The sequence below is a fragment of the Myotis daubentonii genome, chromosome 10 (genome assembly GCF_963259705.1).
Source record: "Myotis daubentonii chromosome 10, mMyoDau2.1, whole genome shotgun sequence".
Lineage (NCBI taxonomy): Eukaryota > Metazoa > Chordata > Mammalia > Chiroptera > Vespertilionidae > Myotis > Myotis daubentonii.
The window spans coordinates 50,143,460-50,166,244 of NC_081849.1; the positions used below are offsets into that span (position 1 = coordinate 50,143,460).

The following is a 22,785-nucleotide window of genomic DNA, read 5'->3' on the forward strand; positions in this document are numbered from 1 at the left end:
ATTACTTCTTGCGTGAATTTTGGGACACCCTATATATGCATGGCCCGTGGACACAGACAACAGTGTGGGGAAGGCAGGGTGGGGCAGGAGCCTGGTAGAGGAGGGTAAAGGGAGGGAGGAAAGGGGAAGGCATCTGTAAAATACTGTCAATAAAATTAAAAAAATTTCTAGACCCAATTCCAGACAAATTAATAGAGAATTTCTGCATCTGCCCTTTGAAAATGGTCCTAAGTGATTGGATGTACAAGGGAGCTGAGAATCATTTCAGTTCACCGCCATCACCTCTAGCATCCCTTTCGATCCCGAGATTGCTTTATAGGGCCTATTTCAAGTTGTGATTTCAAATTCTAGCCCTCTGTGACTTTTAGATGTTTTACATCTGATCTCATAACAAACTTTTCATCCATATCCAAGTGGTGCCATTATTAAAGGGTATAATTCTTAGGTATAGAATTGATGCCTTTTTCATTTTCTTGTATCTTTACTAATACCTATAAACGTTAACATTATATACACTAAAATAAGAATGTAGACTCAACTCCCCAAACCCCAAGCCAAACCATAGATACCAGTTCTTTCAGCACAACAAAGGGAATTCTAATCTCTAAGGATGATACAGAAGTCAAATCCACCCCAGAGAGCTGCAGGGAACAGAAACAGTGGGAAGAAAGAGTGTAGTGATACCAGGGGAAAAATAATGATGTCCTCGTTACCTCTGGTGGGCTCAGAAAGAAAGAACCTACAGACTCCGCATGGCACATTGTCGGGGTGCCAGAGATGAATGGGTCCTTTGGAGTCAAGCTGGAAGGAAATGAGACTCCAAGGCACCAGGAGAAGATGCTTATCATCAGATGCACGGTGTCTGGGCATCACCATGACTTGATCACTGAGCACACTGCCTGCTGCTCTGCTGGCTCCTGGTCTATTATCCATTCACAGTACCTTGCCTGGGTTCCTCCTTTGCAGAGATCAAAGGCAGCCGAATCCGAGGACAGGAACACCTATTGTGCGCCATGTCTTTGTGTCCCTCATCACTCGAGAGCTCTGGCTGTGTGAAGATGCTGTTCTTTTTGTGTGTGTGCAATTTTGTCACAAATCATTTCCCTGTGACTTTCTGGAGTCTGAGGCACTGAGGACAGGGGAAGATTTTCCATACTGGAACTGGCCCTATGGGGCAATATTATATTTACAGTGGGGACACTGACTTCTCCACAGGTTTCCTGGAACATTCTTTGTTACTGAAATTTTAGTTACTACCCAGTATCTGGGCCCATCTAAAGAGAAATGCATACACTACTGCAGACTTGTTTCTGCGATCTAATCATTCATTTATATGTTTGCCCAACAAATATTTATAAGCAATCGTGTTCAAAGTTTGTCCTAGGAACTGTGAGGACACAGGATGAGTGAGAAAGCGTTTCTGTTCTCAAGCAGCTTGAAATAGGAGTAAAGTAATAAATATTCATTAAGCATCCATTATGGACTATCAGCATATTGCTTTGCAAGTATTTATATGTAAATCTTCAGTCCACTCAAGCAGTGGTATTTTTTCCAGATTTTACTTAAGAGGAAATGGAGGCATAGAAAGATTAAGGCAACTGTTCTGGGTTGAATTGTGTTCCACAAAAATTTAAACAGTGAAATACTACCTCTTAGGGAGTCAGAATGTGATTATATTTGGAGACAAGGCCTTCAATGAGGTAATTAAAGTAAAAATGAGGTCATATGGGTGGATCCTAATCCAATGTGACTGAAGTGTTTATAACAAGAGATACAGACACCTATGTGTACAGAGAAAAGACCATGTGAGGAATAACAGTGCTAGATGGGTTTGTACCCAGGCTACTACCAGGTTCTGAACAAGGACATTTTATTACTTACTCTATTAGTCTTGAATATTAGCATCAGTCTGGAGATATATATATATATATATATAGTATTTTTTTAAAAAGGAACCTGATAGTCAAAGACATTATATATCACCCTCACCAGGTTGGTCAACTGGAGCATCATCCTATACACCAAAAGGTTGGGTTGCAAGTTTGATTTCTGGTCAGGACATATACCTAGGTTGTGGGTTCGATCCCCAGTCAAGGTGCTTACGGGACGTAATGGATCAATGTTTCTCTCTCACATAGATGACTCTCTCTCTCTCTCTCTCTCTCGTCTGCCCCCTTCCCCTTCCTCTCTCTCTAAAATTAACAGAAACATATCCTCAGGTGAGAATAAAAACACACATTAATTATATCTTTAGAGGAAAAATATGGAACCACTATACCAAAATATCTTTCACATTAACATTATTTTGTAAGTACCATTAATTAGTAATAGTCCAACATGAAATGTCTACAAGTAAAATGAAGAAAAATATAGATTTTTTTAAAAAAGGGACATAAGTATTTGAATACTAGAGAAACAAGTATTATACTTAGACCAGAAGATTCAATGTTGTTGTCAATTTTCCAGTAGATTAATTTAAAATGCAAATGTAAAAAATGTCAACCCTCCTATAAATGAATATAATAGTTAAATGTTGAAAAGGTGTCAATATTTTCCATAAATTCATTTAAAATTCAAAGCAATCTTCCTAAATCTCAACAAGTTTTCTTAAAGATGTTTAAAGACAGACATATTCTGAACAAAATGTCATATGGAGAACCTTGCATCAGTATACGTTAACACACACAGAGTCAGCGATTGTTTTTTTTACAGAGAGGAAGGGAGAGAGATAGAGAGTTAGAAACATCGATGAGAGAGAAACATCGATCAGCTGCCTCCTGCACGCCCCCCATGGGGGATGTGCCCGCAACCCAGGTACATGTCCTTGACCGGAATCGAACCTGGGACCCTTCAGTCCGCAGGCCGACGCTCTATCCACTGAGCCAAACCGGTTTCAGCTGGAGTCAGCGATTTTTTAAAATGTAGTCCAAGACTAAGTAAATTAAAGAAATCGAGATACGTTGGGCCTTAAATTCCTTGAAAAGGTATTTAAGTGCTGTTCGGTGGCATAGTCAATGGTAGAGCAGACCTTCTATCTGTAGCCAGGAGTCCCTTTCTGCCCAACTCATGTATCTGGGAGCATCCTGATTCACTGTGGTTTCCTAATCTTGACTAGGGGACTGGTTTTGATCCATTTTTGCATCAGTCCCATAGAGTTCGAAGCAGAATACAGTTAATCCATTGTTCTGCAAGAATCTCCAGCTCGTATCACCTCTTGCTTCAGGAGTTGTTCTTTTTACTCTTTAGTTATAGAACAGGTTGTTAACCAAGAGGTCCCACAAGAATGTAAAAGTCTGAAGGTAAATGAGAGGCCAAGATTTTGTTGCATAAAATTCAAAGGCTGGTAAGGGAATTCTCACTGACCAGTTTTGTAAGGATTTTGCAAGGATTTTTTTTGCAATGCCTATATTCTTCAAACCATGGGTCCTGACCTATGAGGTCTCTCCTAGCAGAGGGAAAGTCAGCCCAGTACAGGACTCCACTGTCCCATTCCATCTGCCACTCTGGAGATAACACAAAAGCACAGAACTCTGTTCAAAGAAGAGAGAGAATTTGAACCCAAGGCTGGCCTGAATCCTAACTCAAGCTCAGAACCATTCTATTGATTTTCTGAGTGTCAAAAAGTCTGTGCTTGAAAACGATTCGTTTTCAGTTGCTTTTTTTTTTTCTTCTTTCTTGTTTAAATGGAGTATCTGCCTGAATCTTGGGTTAACCTGATCACTTACACTTGAATTCCTGTGACTTAAAGGGACTCTCTCTGGAAGAGATAAATGACTCAGAGATACTAAAGTACATCAAGAAATATGGAAGAGAGGTTTTTCCCCCCAGGTACAATATGGTAGACTTTCATCAGATGCATCAAACTTTTCTTTGTAGATTTGGCAATAAATCATAAGGAAGCCCCAGGCCCTTAGGCAGTAAAATCCCTAAATCATGCCAAGTCTGAATCCTTGAGGAATAGTTCAAACTCAGACATGTAAAACTAGTACATATTTTTAATTTCACTCAGAAGGGCTTACAAAATAATTATACTGGTGTGAGTTTTTACCTAAATATAGCACAGAGGCTCAGGATAATAGCAATGGAGTCACAGGAACCTGGATTTTAATTGGGCTTTTTCACTTCCTTGTCTGTGACCTACAGCACTTCTTTGCTAACTTAGATCTCTCATTTGGACCACAGACTGACACCAATTCAGACTCACTCTGAGGCCTTCCTAAGGCAGCAAGTACTAACTCTCTAGCATGGTGACTGACACAGAGCAATGGGTCAAGAAATGAGGCACTGTTGGGAGTCATATGGCACCATGGCTGACAGCCTAAGCTTTGGCAAACTTCTGAACCTACCCACTCCAAACTGATGCCATCTGTAAAATGGGCACATTCACATTACTGCTCTTCATGCTTTCAATAAATACTCTGTGTCCACTCGATAGTAGGCGTGAACAAGACCGACAAAGATCCCACCCTCATGAAGCACTTATCCTAGCTGTTATTTACAGGAGTATGTGTGGATTAAATGAACACACACCTGAAGAACTTATCCCAGTCCCTAGCCTTCTGTAGTGCTCAATCAATGGTATTGATTACGATGAATTAATATAGGATAGAACTCTATGTAGGTGAACCTAACTTACCAAACTCCTTTAATATCAGTACGAATGCGTTCTCAAATGTTCCTTTCCCTGGAAACCTGTAAGTTAAACTTTCTTTCTGAGCAAAGCACAGTTATACTGAGGATTAATAGGCAGTAGCTATATCAGGTAAAAAAAAAAAGAAGGGGAGAAGGAGAAGAACACACCTTAGTGAGTGATGGGTGATGTAGTAAAGTTCAACATAATTAAATTTAAGCTGACATTCAATAAATTGTGGGCGTTTTTACTTCTGAAATACTTTTGTTACTGAGAAATAGTTAGCCATACCCTACTGGAGGAGCTGTAAAAATGTCAATGGCTAGATTGTAACCTGATTGGGTAACTAGCATATTCCACCACACTATGTTTGTGGGTCTGGTGTCTGCAGCTCCATTCAGGTGTGGGCTGCCCCCAACACTGGCAAATCACCTTGAAAACGTGAACCACTGTCACAAAGGGACTGAAAGGGAGGCTAAACTGTGTGTAACCCAAAAGGTGCCCCAGTGCTGAAACGAGGCAGTGTGCATCCTTCTGACCAGGTAACACGACTGCTGGAAGTGAAGGCAACACAATGACCCTTAATGGTCAAGATCAAGTTCTGATTTGGGGAGCTTTTAAAGCTATCCCAAGTGGATGCTGGATGCCTCATCCCGCTACCAATGCAAACGATAGTTCCCATTTCCATATGACGGATTTAGCTGTTGTGATTCCTGCCAAAGTCCACGAGAGCAACCAGAAAGGAAACGGGACTGTGGACGCTGCAACTTTGTCAGCAGGAACCCCTAGCACCAGACCTCTCAAATGAAGAGGGGTCTATAATCTTTTCATGACACAGTCCTCATGGCTAGGAGTAAAATATAGATTTTTTCTTCCAATACCTCCCCTCTGAAATGAGCTAGACAGACAGTCTGCACATAACCTGAAGTGTGGCTTCTATCGCAGATGCTTGGTAAGCTTTATTTCTCTGTTTCTTTTTCACAATATTGCCATCCCAACTCCTCTTGCCAAGCTCTATAATGATTTACTTCATTGTTAACACTCCTGATTATGCATAGATAATTTTACTGTAGGACATGATGTATCTATTTCTTTTTTAAAAAACAAGAATTTCAAGAAATAACATATTTAGAAAGGCAACACAATCCTAATGTACTGCCCAATTTTTCCACTCTAAGAATAGTGACCTTCACAAAAATGACCTTAACATACTTTAGGTCTAATAATTGTGAAAAAGTATGCTTTGTTTTTTATTGATTTTTAAAAGATTTTTAAAATTGATTTTTAGAAAGAAAGGGAGAGGGAGAGAAACATAGATGTGAGAGCAGAACATCGATGGGCCACCTCCTGCACAGGAATCAGACCAGCAACCCCTCAGTATACAGTATGATACCCAACCAACTGAGCCACACCAGCAAGGGCACAAGTATGTTTTAAGGCTGTACGTGCCTTAAAAATGACTTGCCAGGGCTGACTGCTCATTATTATAACTACAGGAAATGACATAAAATATCTAAATATATTACCAAATGGATCAGTTCATACTTCCCCATAAACCATTTTCTTTTACCTGTTAGGAACTAAACAAGCCTTTCTCCAATGCTTCACTAATCAAGATAGTATCCCTGAACATTCTTTCTCATGACCTAGGAAGCTGAGTCAAATAAATCCCACATGATGAAAAGCATGCTTTCTTATGATCCCTCCCCCACATACACACAACCATTAGAGGCAAATCTGGAGAATATGCAGAGAAGATTAACAGTCCTGTATTTAAAAAAAATCAATTTCGTCATTATTCTGCTGTCCACAGAAAACAGCAGTATATTTTTTAACATAGTGTAATTCCTGCTATATTTTAAAAAGCATTAACGATAACTGTAATTTAATCACCTCTCTTTAATTTGAATTCACATGGTAGATACTTATAGCTACTTAAAAATTAAGTGGCAAAATGTATATGAAGAATATGTATCTTGATATTTTAATTATGCTCAATTGAATGTACTTAGATTTAAAGTGCTTTTCACAAATGACATGTGCTAAGAATATATAATTGCACACTGACATTCTAAAATGTGTGCTTACATGTGTCAAAAATAGATTAACACGAAGTTATGAAATATGAATTTTTTAAAAACTAAAACCCAAGTCCATTATTTTGATTATTTAGATACAAATAAATTTGTTACTACAAAAAAGGCCTACACTAGTAAATATCTAGTGATTTTCATTACATATAAAATGAATATTCATGTGATGACGCTATTTGATTTTTTAATATATTGAAAAATAAAGATTTCTTAAGAAATCTAAGCTTTGACATATTTTCCATTTACCCTCTTAATAACTCAGTGTTAAATGGAGACTTGAAAATAATTTGTATGTAGTACCGGTATTATCATCATATATAAAGACTGCAGGTAGAAAACAGATAGTCGGCAGAGAGCGGTGGATAAATTAAATAAAATGCAGTGCTTGCCCACCTGGTGTGGCTCAGTGGTTAAATGCGACCTATGAACCAGGAGGTCACGGTTCAATTCCTGGTCAAGGCGCCTGGGTTGTGGGCTCGATCCCCAGTAGGGGCATGCAACAGGCAGCCAATCAATGATTCCCATCATTGATGTTTCTATCTCCCTCTCCCTTCCTCTCTGAAATCAATAAAAATATATTTTAAGTAAGTAAATAAAATTAAAATGCAATCCCCGAAAGCAGTCAACTGATGTTCAGAAGCACTAAAAACAAGCACTGACCAACCCACAGAGATGCCAGCAAACTTGAAGGAGCATGTGGCCCAGAGGCCACTGGCTCCATCCAGCTCTGCATGGAAATGTCAGACCTGGTGCCCTCGCTAGAGCTTAATCCACTTCTGTAATTAGGAAGGAGTCCATCCTGGCAGCTGAGAAAAAAAACTTTATTTTGACCCCTAGTGTTATTGGCTGAATTGTGTCCCTCCAAATTTTATGTGTTGAAATCCTAACCTGGCATCACAGAATGAGACTATATGGAGGTTGGACCTTTAACAAGGTAATTTAGGGTAAAATGAAGTCGTATGGGTCATAAGGACTCTGGTCATATCAGACTGGAGTCCTTATAAGAGGAAGAGATTATGATACAGACAATACACAGTCAGAAGGGGGGCGGGGAAACCATGTGAGGACATAGTGAGAACATGGCCATCTGCAAGCAAAGCAAAGGACGTTCGGAAGAAACCGAATCCACAGACACCTTGATCTTGGACTACTAGCTCCCATAAGTGTAAGAAAGCAAATTTCTGTTATTTAAGTCACCACGTAGCCTGTGGTCCTTTGTTATGGCAGCCCTAGCAAACTAGCATATACCTAGTTAGGCTGTAAATAATTGTACATCTCTGATAAAGCAATACAGAAACTTCTCCCTTGATTTGGTGTGTAAATTAAGCTCTGATGTAAAAAAAAAATAAAAATCTGTCATTACATTTTTAAGAACTTTGAAAAGAGAATAGATTCTCACCACTTGATTGTTTTTGAGACAGGCACCAAATTGAAATGTCCTGTTCTTAGTTTCTTAACTGCATGGTAAGGCAGAAAAAGGCTACACTGTTTACACCTTTTATAAATATTAAATTTCACATTTTCAACTTCATAGGGCAGTGATTTTCAACCTTTTTCATCATGGTGCACACAACCTAATTACTAAAATTCTGTGGCACACCAAAAAAATATACTTTTTGCTGATCTGAAAAAAAAAAAAAAAAGGTATCATTTTGATTCATTCACACCGGTCAGTTATTATTGTGTTGGCTTTTGCCATTTTTTCATTTGACAGTCTTAGGGAAATGAGGCAATGGCCCTGACTACATCATCAGGTATTGCATGTTTTAAAAATTCTTGCAGCACGCCAGTTGAAAATCGCTATCGTAGGGTTTTCATAGGACCATAGAAACCAGGCCAAGAAACCAAAGTAGAATCTGTTTGACACTAAAAAACCATTACGTTACAGACTTGTCAAATATGTTCACATGTGGGCTCTGCCTGGCAGACATGTCTCTTTTGACTACTATGACCAGAATCGTTTAATGATTCACAGACCTTCAGTGTCTATAGTACCTTAACTGTATGAGAGCTGTGACCCAATCTGTCTTCATATTTTAATCACAACAAGCCCCTCCCCCATTTATTAGAAAACCAGGATGGCCTGACATTGGAACTGTGTTAAATCAAACAACTCTAAGACATTCCCCAAAAAGGGGAAGGGAGGGAAACACAAAGGAGACACCTCACTGGCTCAGTGTCCATCACAAGTTGAACTTTCCTCTGGTACGATGACATTTCTGAACCACCCGAAGCAGCCCTTGGGCAGGTAGGTCACCCCTATGAACCCTCGGTGTCATCAGCTATCTCTTTATTTTTGCCCAGAGTCCAAGTAGAAGTCTAGAGAAAGAACATTCTATAGAAGCAGGCAGGCCACATAATTCTTATTCCAGCCCAGTGCCTTAGTCCCACTCCTGTCCCAGAAGACTTTCTGGGCAAAATGTGATGGAGATGCCTCATTGGCTTCTCAAAAACCTCCAAATTTAGATATTGCCATGGTTAATTTTTTTTTTTTTTTTTTTTGCTAGTTATTGGCTCTCTCTTTCTCTGTTTTTTAAAGACTTTGTTTTTTAGAGCAGTTTCAGGCATAGAGGTTTTCCATATGCCCCCTGCCCCACACATGCATAGCTTCCCCATTATCAACATCCCCCACCAGACTGGTACATGTATTACAAGTGATTGACAAATCACAATCACCCATTCATACTTTGCCTTCTATTGTCAGTGTCTCAGAACTTAGCCATTCTAACAGGTGTGCAGTAGTATGTCATTATTGTTAGTCTCTTTTTGCTTTAAAGCAACTCTTTTATATGATTCCTTCATGACTCTGACATCATAATTTCCCGTTAGCCACTCAATAAAATATTTTCTAGTAAAGACATAGGCAATAATGAATAAGCTATAGCAAATACCCCACGCTGTTTACCCTCATCCTAGTCTTAAGATTCTATATATATCTGGTGGTTCATTTATCTGCCATTCTGAGAAACAAAATAAACAGGAAATATTTAGGTTGGTTCCTTCACTGAGTGAGCATGGAGACCCTTTCTTGTGAAACAACCTGATTGGGAATCAACCAACTGAGTCACCCAGCCAGGGCAGCAGGGCCCTGCCTAACAAGACAACAGGCCATACATAATACCTGAAATAGACTCTAAGCCTTAGAGTCAGTAGAGTTGGAAAACAGGAATAAACCTTAAGTACAAATTAAGAAAATTTATCCTATTAGAATTGAGGAAATATGGGCAGTTTATTTTGCTTTGTTTTCTACCATAGCTTTAATATGATTATTCTTTTCATAATTAAAAATCATAATTATAACATATTGAAATATAGAAAATGTCTGTGATATGATCTCAACTAAAATATGTATGTTTTAAGTTTATAAAGACATGAAAATGAATGAAAAGCATTGTAAATAATGTAAAGCTTTTAAAAGCAAGGTTAATTTAATTCACTTACTCTTGCTGTAAGTCATCTACTAAAATAGAAATTACTATTGATGAACAACAACAACAAAAAACAAACCCAGAAACAAAAAGAAACCCTTACAATATGGTCTTATATTCTTCAGAGTAGGCAGAAAAAACACCCCAGAGATTATTCCAAATAATAGCAATAATAAAATTTGATACAACTAACAATTAGATTTTCATTAAACTACAAATGAATTATAAAGATGTGAGCATTTAAAAAATGACCTTATTTCCCTAGCATCAACATAATACATAATAAATCTTGGCTATTTGACATGCTACATAGGAGCAACCCCATAGAAATTCAATTTAATGAGTAAGCCTCTTGTCATTCAATATTTATAACTAGGATATGTGCACAGAGATTTGCACAGAGAAATAAAAACTCTGCCTTAAGAAAACTGCACTGTGAGGCCACATGTCCACAGAAAGGCCTGGGAAGAGAAAGATCACAAAAGCAGGAATTAGCCCAGCTCGCATGGCTCAGTGGTTGAGCGTCTACCTATGAACCAGAAGGTCATGGTTCAATTCCCGGTCAGGGCACATGCCTGGGTTGCAGGCTGGATCCCCAGTAGGGGTATATACAAGACAGCCAATCAATGATTCCCTCTCATCACTGATGTTTCTATCTCTCCCTTCCTCTCCCTTCCTCTCTGAAATCAATAAAAATATATTTTTAAAAGAGGTACAAATTGATAATTATAAAATAGTCATGGGGATGTAATGTACAGCATAGGGAATATCTACACTAATAAAAGAGAAAAATGGTAATTGGCGTACGACGATACCTTTTCATTGGCTAATCAGGGCTATATGCAAATTAACTGCCAACTAAGATTGGCAGTTAACTGCCAACTAAGATTGGCAGTTAACTGCCAACAAGATAGCGGTTAATTTGCATATGTAGGCACAATGCAGGGAGGCGAAAGGGAAAGCAGGAAGAAGCCCCCTGCCACTGACAGTGATCGGAAACTCAGGGGGGAGCTAAGAACTGGGGGGCAGGGCAAAGGCGGCCCTGGGGCCACCTTTGCCCTGCCCCCCAGCCATGATCGGAGAATCAGGTGCCTTTTCCGCCCTGGCCAGTGATAGCAGGAAGTAGGGGTGGAGCCAGCGATGGGAGCTGGGCACGGTAGAAGCTGGCAGTCCCAGGAGCTAGGGGCCCCTTGCCTGGGCCTAAAGCGGAGCCCATGATCGCAGGGCCGCTGCAGCTGTGGATCCCCGCTGCCCGGGCCGAACGCCTCAGCCAGAGGCATCCTGCAGGGGCAGGGGCAGAGCGCGTGCGATCGCGGCGCCCCCCGCTGCCACTGCAGGTCCCCGCTGCCCGGGCCAGACGCCTAGGCCAGAGGCATCAGGCCTGGGCTGGGGGCAGAACCAGTGATGGGGGGAAATGAGGCGTCAGGCCTGGGCAAGGGGCCGATCCTGCGATTGGAGGGTGATGGGGGTCAACGCCTGAGGGTTCCCAGTATGTGAGAGGGGGCAGGCTGGGCTGAGGGACACTCCCCCCCGCCCCACACCCAGTGCACGAATTTCGTGCACCGGGCCCCTAGTAGTCAATAACGTTGTAATAACAGTGCATGGTGCCAGGCAGGTACTTGAAATATTGAGGGAACACTTTGTAAAGCATAAGGTTGTTTAACCATTATGCTGTCCACTAAAACTGATACAAAATAATATTGAATGCAAATTGGAATTTTAAAAAAGAAAAAGATTTAAAATAATCCACTTAAAAAAAAATGGGCAAAGCACTTGAATAGACATTTTCTAAAAGAGGGCATTCAAATGGCCAACAGGTATATGAAAAGATGCTCAACATCACTAATCAGGGAAATGCATCTCCTATCTGGACCTCAACAAGTTCTTTCTGACCTGCCTCCCTGCTTCCCACTCTTGCCCCTTCTACAAACCATTCTCCTTGCAGAAAGTAGGATATCATTTAAAAACACAAAGCCAGGCTTATGGCTCTTCTGTGCTTAAAAATCTTTAATGAGAGAATAAATTTCACCAATGACATGAGCATATCACTTATTTTTTCCACTTAAAATGGCTATAAACTCCCATAAGCATTAGATATATTTACACACGCACACACGTGCATGTATCTCAATGAAAAAATACAGTAGGCCTATTATCAAAGGACTAGAGGCCTGGTGCACGGATTCATGCAAATTGAAAGGAAATTAATTAGAAGGTGGCCGATGGGGTGGGACTGGGCGAGACACTTTTATCGTTATAGATTATTGTTCAAAAATCATGCTCACTTATCTTTCCAAAAACTATTACAGAATATTATTTTTATTGGTATGTGAATAATTTTTAATAATATGAGCTTTGTAAGACAGAGGTTCATACATTTTGACATTTTTTTCTGGTGAATATTATTCCATTTGTTTTCATTTACTAAGCTGATCAGCATATTTATATCTCCCTTGAAACCAGTCATGGCCCCATGTTATCTGATGACATTAAGATCAAAGGACCACAAGCTAAAAATTCCAGTCCCCTCAGGATTTCAACTGGCTATTCCACTAGATGCATAGAAAACCGTCAATTCATACTTATTTTGTGGGATTAGGGACTGTCACCTACAGACCACATGGCATGACATATGGTCTTAAAGTAATAGCAACATAGCAATAACAACAATACTCAGAAATTATATCAGTTCTCAGAGTCACTGGGAACCTAACTGGGAAATGGGTGGTAGTGACAGGCCTCTCGCCTCTGCCCCATTTACTGAGAGCCTCTGCGGTCACTGACTATGATGGCCATGCACGTCACCCTACAGGCTAAGCTCCCGACCCAGAAGAGAGGACAGAAAGAAACAGAAGCGTGTACATCTCATGCAGGGACACCTGAGCGTCCAGGTCTCTGTCCAAACTCCTACAACTTCTGGCCTAACCCAACCTATGGGAAAAAAACACACATCACAAGAACTTTTCAGATTTAGAGTCTGAAAACCCCAGGCTCAGCATCTTAGCTTCATTTTGAACTGTGTTGAATATAACACTACAGGTAAGTGTGAATCTATACACATGCTCAGAAAACTGAAGTCAAATTTTTCAGTGTTCTAAACTGTAAGTGTTCAAAAAATGAATTTAAAAATAGAGTCACCCTTTTATATGTGTCAATGAAGGAAAAGAGTATTTTTTAATCACTTCAGTCAAGGATATTATTATATCAAACATGAATGAATAGGATTAACTTAATCCCCCTTTCCTCCAAATTTACTAACATTTTTGTTGTTATTCTAAAAATATATATAAAATCAAACCTTATAGTATACTCTTACTTTTGCTAAGCACTGAGAAGGTTATGAGACCAAGACTTCCCTGCATATTTTCTGTTTTTACAGAAAACAGATTATAAAACAGAAAAGGCCTTCTTCAAAGAAATGAGTGGCTTTGATTACAAGTGCAAAAGTCAGCCATGTGTACTAATTCTCGGTAATAATGAAGCAAGGTGAGCTGCCCAGGGGCTTAAAAGTCAACGCCTGGAAATGCTTGGGTGAACTAAGCAGGGGAACCACTCATGTGACACAACTTTTCAAAACCCTTTGTATTCCCAATTGGACAGAGAGGCTAGGCTGTGGGCTCCCAAGGACTTTCTAAGGTGTGTAGCTGGCCCGGATGATCAGGAAAATTGCCAAGTCTGCAAAGAGAGATGTCCTGCTATTAAAAATCCACCATAAAAATGGACTCATCCATCCCACTCCTCAGAGAGCTAACGGGCCTGGATTGTTTGCGACCTACAGGATTGCTTACCTGCAAAATAAACTCTTACTTCTTAAAGCCATACCTGGGGGGTTGCGGGGGAGGGTGGAGGGAGAGACAAAACAGGAGACTTGAAACACTGAGGACCACTGTCTACCAGCCTTTGAGATGAAGGATGGCAAACCTCATTTCACAGCTATTTTAAGTAGCTGTAAAGCCCAAGTGGCTCCAATTTTAAGCCTGTGTTTAGATCAGGCTTGAAGAAGGGCTGCACCTCTTCACAATGACGAGGCACCACTTCAGATGCCAACCTGGGCTTTGTGCTTGGAATGGGCGACCACGTAGGAGAAAACAAGACCACCTAGGGGAGACACTACGTGCCACAACCAATCTCCTTGGCACCCAGACCCATGTGCAGGCAAAATGCTTTCATTCAAAAGAAAATAAACCTCTAGATTATTGCCAAAATCTTGAGCAGTATCACATAATTAATTTCACATTTTAAATTCTTACAGAGATATATAATCATGTCTTTTCAGCAGGTTTAAAACCAGACTTTTAAAAAAATAAACCCGCCTGACCTACTGAAATGCCCTGCTACCCAGGCCCCCTGGCACATCTTGCAGGACAGGCTAAGTACAACCTAGGGATATGCCTGTTTCAAATGAGAAAACCTAGTTACTCGAATGGAAACTGTGTTAAATGAAGTACAGTTTCTGCAACTCCTGCTATTCTTTTTTATTATTATTACGTGTGCACCCTTTTTATTTAGGACATTAAAGGCTCCCTTTTTCATTCTAAATGCTCCTAAAGTTACCGGACTAGGAGCTCCTACCTGGGCGTCTACAACAGGTCAGTGATCAAACAGAGTGGCAGCCGCAGCCCGATTCTGTCCATCTCTTAAGAATTACCCGGAGCCAGGACTTCTTAGCTCCTGCTACATTCAAGGAAGCCCCATTCAATGTTAGACAGGACAATAGGCCCTTTCCAAACAAAGGTGTAATATTCCCAGGTATTTGCCCAGCTTCTAAACTCAACAATTTTCAAGAGAAGATTATTTTATGAATACCGTTGCCTGAACAGAATGAGCTAATTAAAAAAATAAATGTGACCTCACCTTTCTTATAAGAAACATAGGTTTAAATGAAAAAATATACCACTATTGCATTGCCCTGGTGATCAAAGCCCATTTATTTAACCAACCTTATCTTGGAATAGCACCATTCTTTGTATAAGAGTTTAATTTACCCAAAGTATTTACATTCGCATGAACAAACCTGTACATGAGATAAAACAAGACATGTTTTGCTGAGCTCAAGAACAAGATGCAGGGTGTTCATCCACATAAAGGAATAACTCATTCCAAGCGTTTTTGACGATGCAGCGCGCACTCAGCCAGTTATTTCCCAGGACCCTCCTCCCAGAGGCACTGGGAAGCCTGAAGAGCTGCCGGCACGTGGGAGCTAAAGCAAAGCAGAGAGCTATGGCCGCTGACTTCAAACTACAAATGTTAGTGCCTGACCCAGAAGAGAGGGCCACGAGGAAAGAATGTACTAAAAAGGTTAGCAAAAAAGATTTCTCAAAGGCCAAACACTTCTGCCCCAAATGACTTCTATTGCAGAACCACCCGCAAGCAGTGAGAAATTTAACAGGCAGGGCTTTACAGGCAAAAGATCTGGAACATTTACCCTTCCTTCTCAGGACGTTGGCTTGCTAGGAAAAGCCGAGAGGCCCTAGTAGACTCTGCCTTGCACAGGATCTGTGGTTGAACAGAAGTCGTAGTCCACACTGGTTTACCATGGTGGTGATAGGTGTGCAAAACAAATCTTTTCAATGCACAGATCTGCAAAAAGTACTTACGCAGCCTCCGGCCAGAATTTCTGCTGCAATTGGGACCGAACCATCTTTGTGCATGAATTTATCTCTCACAAAATCATTCACCTTGAAGAAAAATATTTATAGAAGCCGATGAAAAAAATAAAGTCATTAAACACATATAAACATACATTTTTAAATATACGTTATTGTTTTCTGTCACTTTATTAGAGTAATCATACACTAAATAAATGAAGAATCTTAAAAAGAGTTTGAAAAGTGCTCTTAATAGCATATCAGTAGTTTTCAAAAGGAAATATATGTATGTGCATATATATATTCCTGATATCTCCAGGAGAAAAAAATTAAAATGTCAATGGCTTACAAGCCTTAAATTCAAATATGTCATGCAATTACAATAGCATAAAAAGAGAGATATATTGCCTGCCTGGCGTGGCTCAGTGGTTGAACATCGACCTATGGACCAGGAGGTCACAGTTCGATTTCTGGTCAGAGCACATGGCCAGGTTTCAGGCTCGATCCCCAGTGTTAGAGGCAGCTAATCAATGATTCTCTCTCATCAGTGATGTTTCTATCTCTCCCGTCCTCTCTGGAATCAATAAAACAAATTCTTTTTTTTAAAGAGAGACATGTTAACAATAGAGACAAAATAAAAACATATGCCTTATAACTTAAAAACTGCTCTAAAGGGTTTGATTAAAAACCACTTTCAAGTCTTCTAACAAGATTTAATCTAAAATGACACTCATCATTGAGACAAACTTGGCTCAGGAGATTTTTCAACTTAGCCAAAATTCAGTACCTAAAAATTTTCTCAAGCATTCTCAAAGAACGTCAATAGCATTAATTAATTAAGTATAATAGTCTCAAAATAGTATGCACTACAAGCAATTTTAAGGATCAATCATATGTTTTTGGAAGCTGTGAGCCAGGAAAGATTAGCTGTCCCAAGGTCACATAATAAAATGGCAAAGGAAGACTTCCAGGTAGCAAAGCTACACAGCCCAATCTAAAAGCGGAGCTTCACTTTCTGGGCTTCATGTCCCGGGTGATGCGGATGCATAGCTCTCTGTTCCACAACACTCAGTGAATCCCTACCGTCGTGCCCGACGGGAGCGGACACTGGAGAAACCACCTCATGAAGGATCAGCCTCAACTAGAGCTCAGAGCCCTCAACACGTGGCTTTGGCAAATGCTTACAGAATATGGCCTAACCATGAATCCTGTAGACGGCATGTGTAACTGAATGAGCAGATGCCCTGGAGGCAGAAACATCTGATTTTGAATTCCAGCTTTCCCACTCATAACTCATGTGAACACAGGTAAATACTTAAACCCTGTGAGTCTCCCTTTCCTTGTCTGTAAACTCTGAGTCATACTTTCCTGGAGATGAAAAAAATAACAGGTAATACATGCAAAGAGCCTCGTATGGTAGGAACTGAAGTACTACAATGGTGAGGAGGATGACACTGGCGGCAACCACCAAAGGTCTTGCTCAGCTGTATCACCGCATTTTTGGATGTTCAGTGTGAAGTGGGGAAAAATGAAGAGCTGGGCAGGTGAGTGCTCTATGTTCAAATCAGTCAGCAGCTCTGAGGCAACGCCAACCTGCTGCTTCACAAACGAATTGTCTACTAGATTCCTGAGTGTGTGCAAACTCCTTTAATAAGAAGCATCCACTCAAAAGACTTACTGTGAGTTTTATGGCCTTCTCTGGGGCGACTCCCAATAACTGTGGCAACAGACCTAAAAAACAACAAAACGTAGATGCATATGAAATAAATTAGCATTAACTAAACAAATTAACAGCTCTCAAGAAGGGATCACCACTGAAAAACTGGGGCAATCTTTGGGGCAATTTTCTGCTATTACCTGTAATGAGAATACTCAAAATGGAATGTTTTGAGGACTAAGGTCTCACAGCCACATCAAGCCCAAGTCAATCCCCTCTCACTTGCTGCATCGTTCGCACATTAGGCAAATCAGCAGGGTTAGTGATATAAGAAATCCCATGCCATGGCAAGTTTGCTCCTTTCCCTTCTGCCTCTTAATAAGTGAACTTTGGTGAACAGATTACATTTTTTTCTAACACTTTCCCTATACCCCCACCCCTAAATGCCCACAGTTCAACCATTCATTCATTCATTTGGCAATGATGACTCAGTGACAAGCACAAGACAAACAAGGTTCTTGCTCTGACAGGTCTCAGATGGAAGGAGGCAGAGTAACCACTGGGGAAAACTGTATCCCAGGAAGAGGAACCGATGGGGCAAAGAGAGCACAGCAGGAAGGACAGCACAGGAGATGCAGGGAGAGGCCGGGTGCTATAGCTACAAAGCATGGGGCAGGCATAGGGAGAGACCCAGAGGGGCCAGGGGCTACAGCCACATCGAAGGCCGGGACCCTGAGCTTGAGAAAGTCTAAGTCAGATGAGAATGGGAGAGTTTTGACCAGGAGCAGAGAAATGTGCTAATTCATATTTTTAAAAGACCACTCCACATGCTCTGTAGAAAATAAACAGGGCACACTGATGTTGTGTGCGTGTGCATGTGTGTGTGAGACTGTGAGAGAGAGAGAGAGAAACTGGGTTTGACTGCTCTTGTTCAGTTTTTACCAGAATACCAGGGTAGGATGAGGAAGGTTGTGGGGAGTAACGGATGTGGGGTGACCAGCAAAGAGCTGTTTCATACATGTTGGGATGAGAGGGAATCAAGTAAGACTCAGAGTCCAAAGTGGAGGGGTGGCCTGGGACAGGAAAGGGCTGCTTCTAGGAAAGGCAGTTGCAACATCAGTGGATGTAATATCTGAACTAAAAAATATAATCATTTGAACATGAAATCAAAGTCAGATGCCTTTTCTTGAAAACACACAGGAAGCTCACAAGGAGGATCAGGATATATAGTTCCCGGGGTCACACTGCTGTCCCTGGGAGGGGCCTCATGGTGCTATCCTCTGTAAGCACAATCTTCTATTTCATACAAGAAGAGCCACTTGCCGCCTCTTCAGAGAGACCAGCCCTGTCCACACCATCTTCCTGAAGCAGCAGCCTGGGGCCAAAAGTCACTAGATCCAGGGCTGTACCAGCCTGCAGATGTATAAGGTACCAAACATAATATGAGCTGGTTGTAAGAACAGATAGATGTGAGAGGCCTAGGCCTGCTTCTCACATCACAGCAATCGGCTCATTGGGTAAGGCCCTGCCCTTTTATTCAGGCCCCCAGCATCCATTCACCGTGGTGCCCAGCTTGCCCTAAAACTCACACGGCAATGAAGAGGAGTGCCAGCTGTTTTCATCATTTTTCTCGCTCTGTCGAAACTATTTCTCTGTGCTTGTGGCTCCACAAAAAGGGAAAAACTAGACAGACCAAGAGAGCTGCATGTATTTTTAAAAAAGGAAGTTCATTTCATTGTGGGACAAAATGATGATGAGCATGCTGATACGAGTGAAAATTTTCTTAAGAAACACCTAACATTGTTAACGATGTGCTGGGTACCATTTTACGAACTCATTTAATTCTTGTAACTGCCCTACAGACAGGAAACTGGGGCATACTGAGATTAAGTAATTTGGCCTGAATTATCCAGCTGACAAATAGACAGGGATTCAACCCTAAGCCCTCATTCGCAAGAATCGGTGCTCGTAGATCACACTCGCCTCTGGCCTGTGCCTCTCACACCCAGACTCATCTTTCAATCACACAACCTGCCTGCATCCTGCAAACACTGGGGTTTGTGATGTCTTCTCTAGGCAGCCCTATTTTGAGCTTGTTTCTTCCTTAGGGCCACAGCTGACTGAACTTGGGGAAGACTCTTAAAAGACATGTGGCCAATGATTTTGGCGACCTGGGCCCTATGCCCTGGTTCCAAAAGCGATGCCAGCCAGTCGTTGAAGTCTGTGCCAATGCCACGAGGAAGGAGAAATCACAAGTACAAAAAGGAAGGGGGCTGGTGGAGTGGAGACACCAGGGAGAGAACACACAAACTGTGAAAGATTGCCCTAGCTGGTTTGGCTCAGTGGATGGAGCGTTGGCCTGTGGACTGAAGGGTTCTGGGTTCGATTCCGGCCAAGGGCACATACCCGGGTTGCAGGCTCAATCCCCAGTAGGGGGCGTGCAGGAGGCAACTGACCAATGATTCTCTCCCATCGTTGACGTTTCTCTCTCTCTTTCCCGCTCTCTTCCTCTCTGAAATCAATAAAGAAATGTACTAAGAAAAAATTAAAAAACACACAAAAACAACTGTGAAAGGTACACAGGTGGGGGAGCCAGTCCCCCTGGGCCAGGTTCCCAGGAACCCCTGCCCTGGGATCCTCATAAGATCTCCGCCTTCTTTCTCTCCAGTGTGAACTCTTTATCTAAAGTCCCCCTGTCTCTGGCCAGCTTGAGTAGGGCTATGCTCAAAGCAGCTCAGAAAATGGGACTATGAAACCGCCCGGGCAAAGCCAGGGCTCTTATTCAAAGTGAGTATTCTCTTCTAAACTTCGTTCACTTACAGCATTTTTCTTATACCACATAATACGAGATGATATGCTATCTGTAATATGATTAGAAAGCCTTATTATTGCTTCGTGAAAGAACATTAGTTTCTACCAGTAAAATGGGGGGATAAGTTGGTTAAACTACATCTTAACATTTACAACTGCCGTGTTGCTCTCCGCATTCAAGTCAAGTGCCCGGATGTTTAGTTAAATATTTACTTGCTAGATGTATTTTCCTCATCATTAAATTGTAGACCAACACCATGGATGGGCTGAAAGCACTGTGATTTAAATGATGATCTCTTATCCCTGTAACTACCCTGTGACAGTCTTTTTAAATGACTATTAACAACCAGCCCACAGAGCCAAATGACTACACTTGGTTAGATACAATCACTTCAGGCAGCCTTTTAAGCGATTGAGACTTGTCTTTCTCGCTATAAATTTAGTAATGCACTGTGAACAGCAACAACAAAACAAACACACACGCATGCGCACACACACACACACACACACACACAACAAAACAAAACAAAAAGGAAAACCGTGTATTTATTCGTTCAGCAAACATTTACCAAATGCCTTCCGCGTGCTTGGCAGCGTGCAATAAACACAGTGGGAACCCTGCGACCCCCTGGAAAAATTCTCAGTTTGGAGACAAGGGAAACCTAGGTGACCCTGAGTGCCAGAAAGTGGACAGAGTGATAAGTCCACAGTCCAGGGCGATGGGAACACAGCAGAGAATCACTTGTCCTGCCTGCAGCAGGGAGAAACGCATCAGAGAGGAGACACTTGACCTGGATCTGTAAAGATAAGCAGGGACTCACTGTGGAAAAGAGACATGACTAGAACGGAGGGCAGGGTGGTCCAGGCAGAGGGAAGAGTACGTGCAAAAACCTCAAGGTCATGGCACATTCAGGGCTGGGGCAAGATGCCTGGAGGCTATGGCTAGGTCAGAGACCTGGCAATGAACGACAAATAGCAGAGATAATGACAACAGGCAGGATTTGGGGGCCCTTATCACACACCAGGCACTACTCTCTGTGCTTCATGTGAATCAGCCCATTCAATCCACTCAACAGGAGGTCAATACCAACAAATCACTGCATGTTATTTTTGCCCCCATCGGCAGATGAAGAAACTGAGGCAGACCTCAAGCAGCCTGTCTAAGGTCACTCAGCTGTCAGACGGGGATTGGGGTTCAACCCAGGTGGTCCGGCTGCAGGGGGGCTCCTACCTGGTCCACTGCACTGCTTCTCTCCTAGGCCACGCGAAGGAGCTTGAGCCAAATTCTTTTTAAAGTAGAGAGTGAATTTCAGTAAAAAGTCCTAGAGGCAGGTGAAGGGCTGGGAGAGTAATTAGGAGGTAAAGTAGTATCATTGAAGGCCCCCCAGTTTCACCATATTAATTGAATAACATCCACTCGGTAAGAATAAAACCAAAGTACAAATCCAGTCCTAAGACCTGGGCCAGATGTTGGTACTCGGGGTGGGGGGTGGGGGTTACTGGATAAGTACCATTCTTGTGGGGAGCCCCCTGCCTCGGTAGGGAAACAAAGGTGGCTGCGGACGACAATCTAAGTGGCACTACAGATGTGGCCTTGACACCATTCATGCTGGGTCAATGCCCTTTGGGAGGGGCAGTAACCTGTGGGACAATGAAAAGTCACAGAGGTGGGGGTTTCAATATCCCTCCTGGTCCTTTGACTGCAGCGGGAGGAGGGGAATGTGGCTCCGTAATACCTAAAACAGCTGGCCTCATTCAGGCCTTCAGCGCGATCACACCGAAGCCGAAAGCACATCTAGATTTGACATCTGGGTGACTCCACAGAAAAATTAGGCTTCTAATATAAGACGTTTCTGTTGGATTCTGGAAATTCATTTTAACCATTAGAAACAGAGAATGGATGTGTGTGTTGTTTCTAACTTGTCAAAACAGCCGTCTGTTTTCCAACGGCCTCAAATGAAATTTATTAGTGTGGTTAGTTTCCTAATCTTCTCATTTTAGTTCAGCTCCATCAGCACACATGGCCATGCTTCCTGGGCAAACTTTACCAGAAGGCTGCTAATGCGAGAAAAGATTTACAGGGTACAATATTAATACAGCGTTTGGTCTTCAAATTTCATGGGGCTGAGATATAAATCACACTATCCCCTCTGATTCCAGTCCTCGGTGCAACTCAATGAGAACTGAGCTGGAGGTGTGGGGACGAAGCCCACATCAGGAACCCCCAACCTCACTTCCTACAGCACCCTCAAAAGTAGCAGTGTCCTGGGTCAGAGGGCTACTATGCTATCACTTAAAACCTTTGTAGAAAAAAGGGTTAGAGTCTCAGAGTTGGGAGATACTATGAAAGAAACTCATTAACAAAGCTGGCCTAATTAAAACCGTTTCTTTTCAATGGCCTGTACCAAAATGAATGGCTTGGACCAAGGGCTCTGGGCTGCAAGCCTCGGCCTGCACCTCCTTCGTGCTGAGTGACCTTGGGGATGTTGTTCTTGGAACTCTAGGGTACTCACTGGTAAACCGTGGATGCTATTTATGACTCCCTGGTTTATTATGACAATCACACGAGTAAATATAT

The 22,785-nt window shown here is 41.8% G+C and overlaps 1 protein-coding gene across 2 annotated transcripts in view; it reads right to left on the reverse strand.

The window, feature by feature from the left end:
- Positions 1 to 22,785, reverse strand: part of SLC25A13 (solute carrier family 25 member 13) — a 164,750-nt gene that overhangs the window by 27,853 nt on the left and 114,112 nt on the right. For both annotated transcript variants that reach the window (XM_059712379.1, XM_059712380.1), the window contains 2 exons: positions 17,418 to 17,470; positions 15,749 to 15,829 (listed from right to left, as the gene is read on the reverse strand). In XM_059712379.1, the coding sequence (XP_059568362.1) occupies positions 15,749 to 15,829; positions 17,418 to 17,470 (134 nt within the window). The remainder of the gene's footprint in view (positions 1 to 15,748; positions 15,830 to 17,417; positions 17,471 to 22,785) is intronic.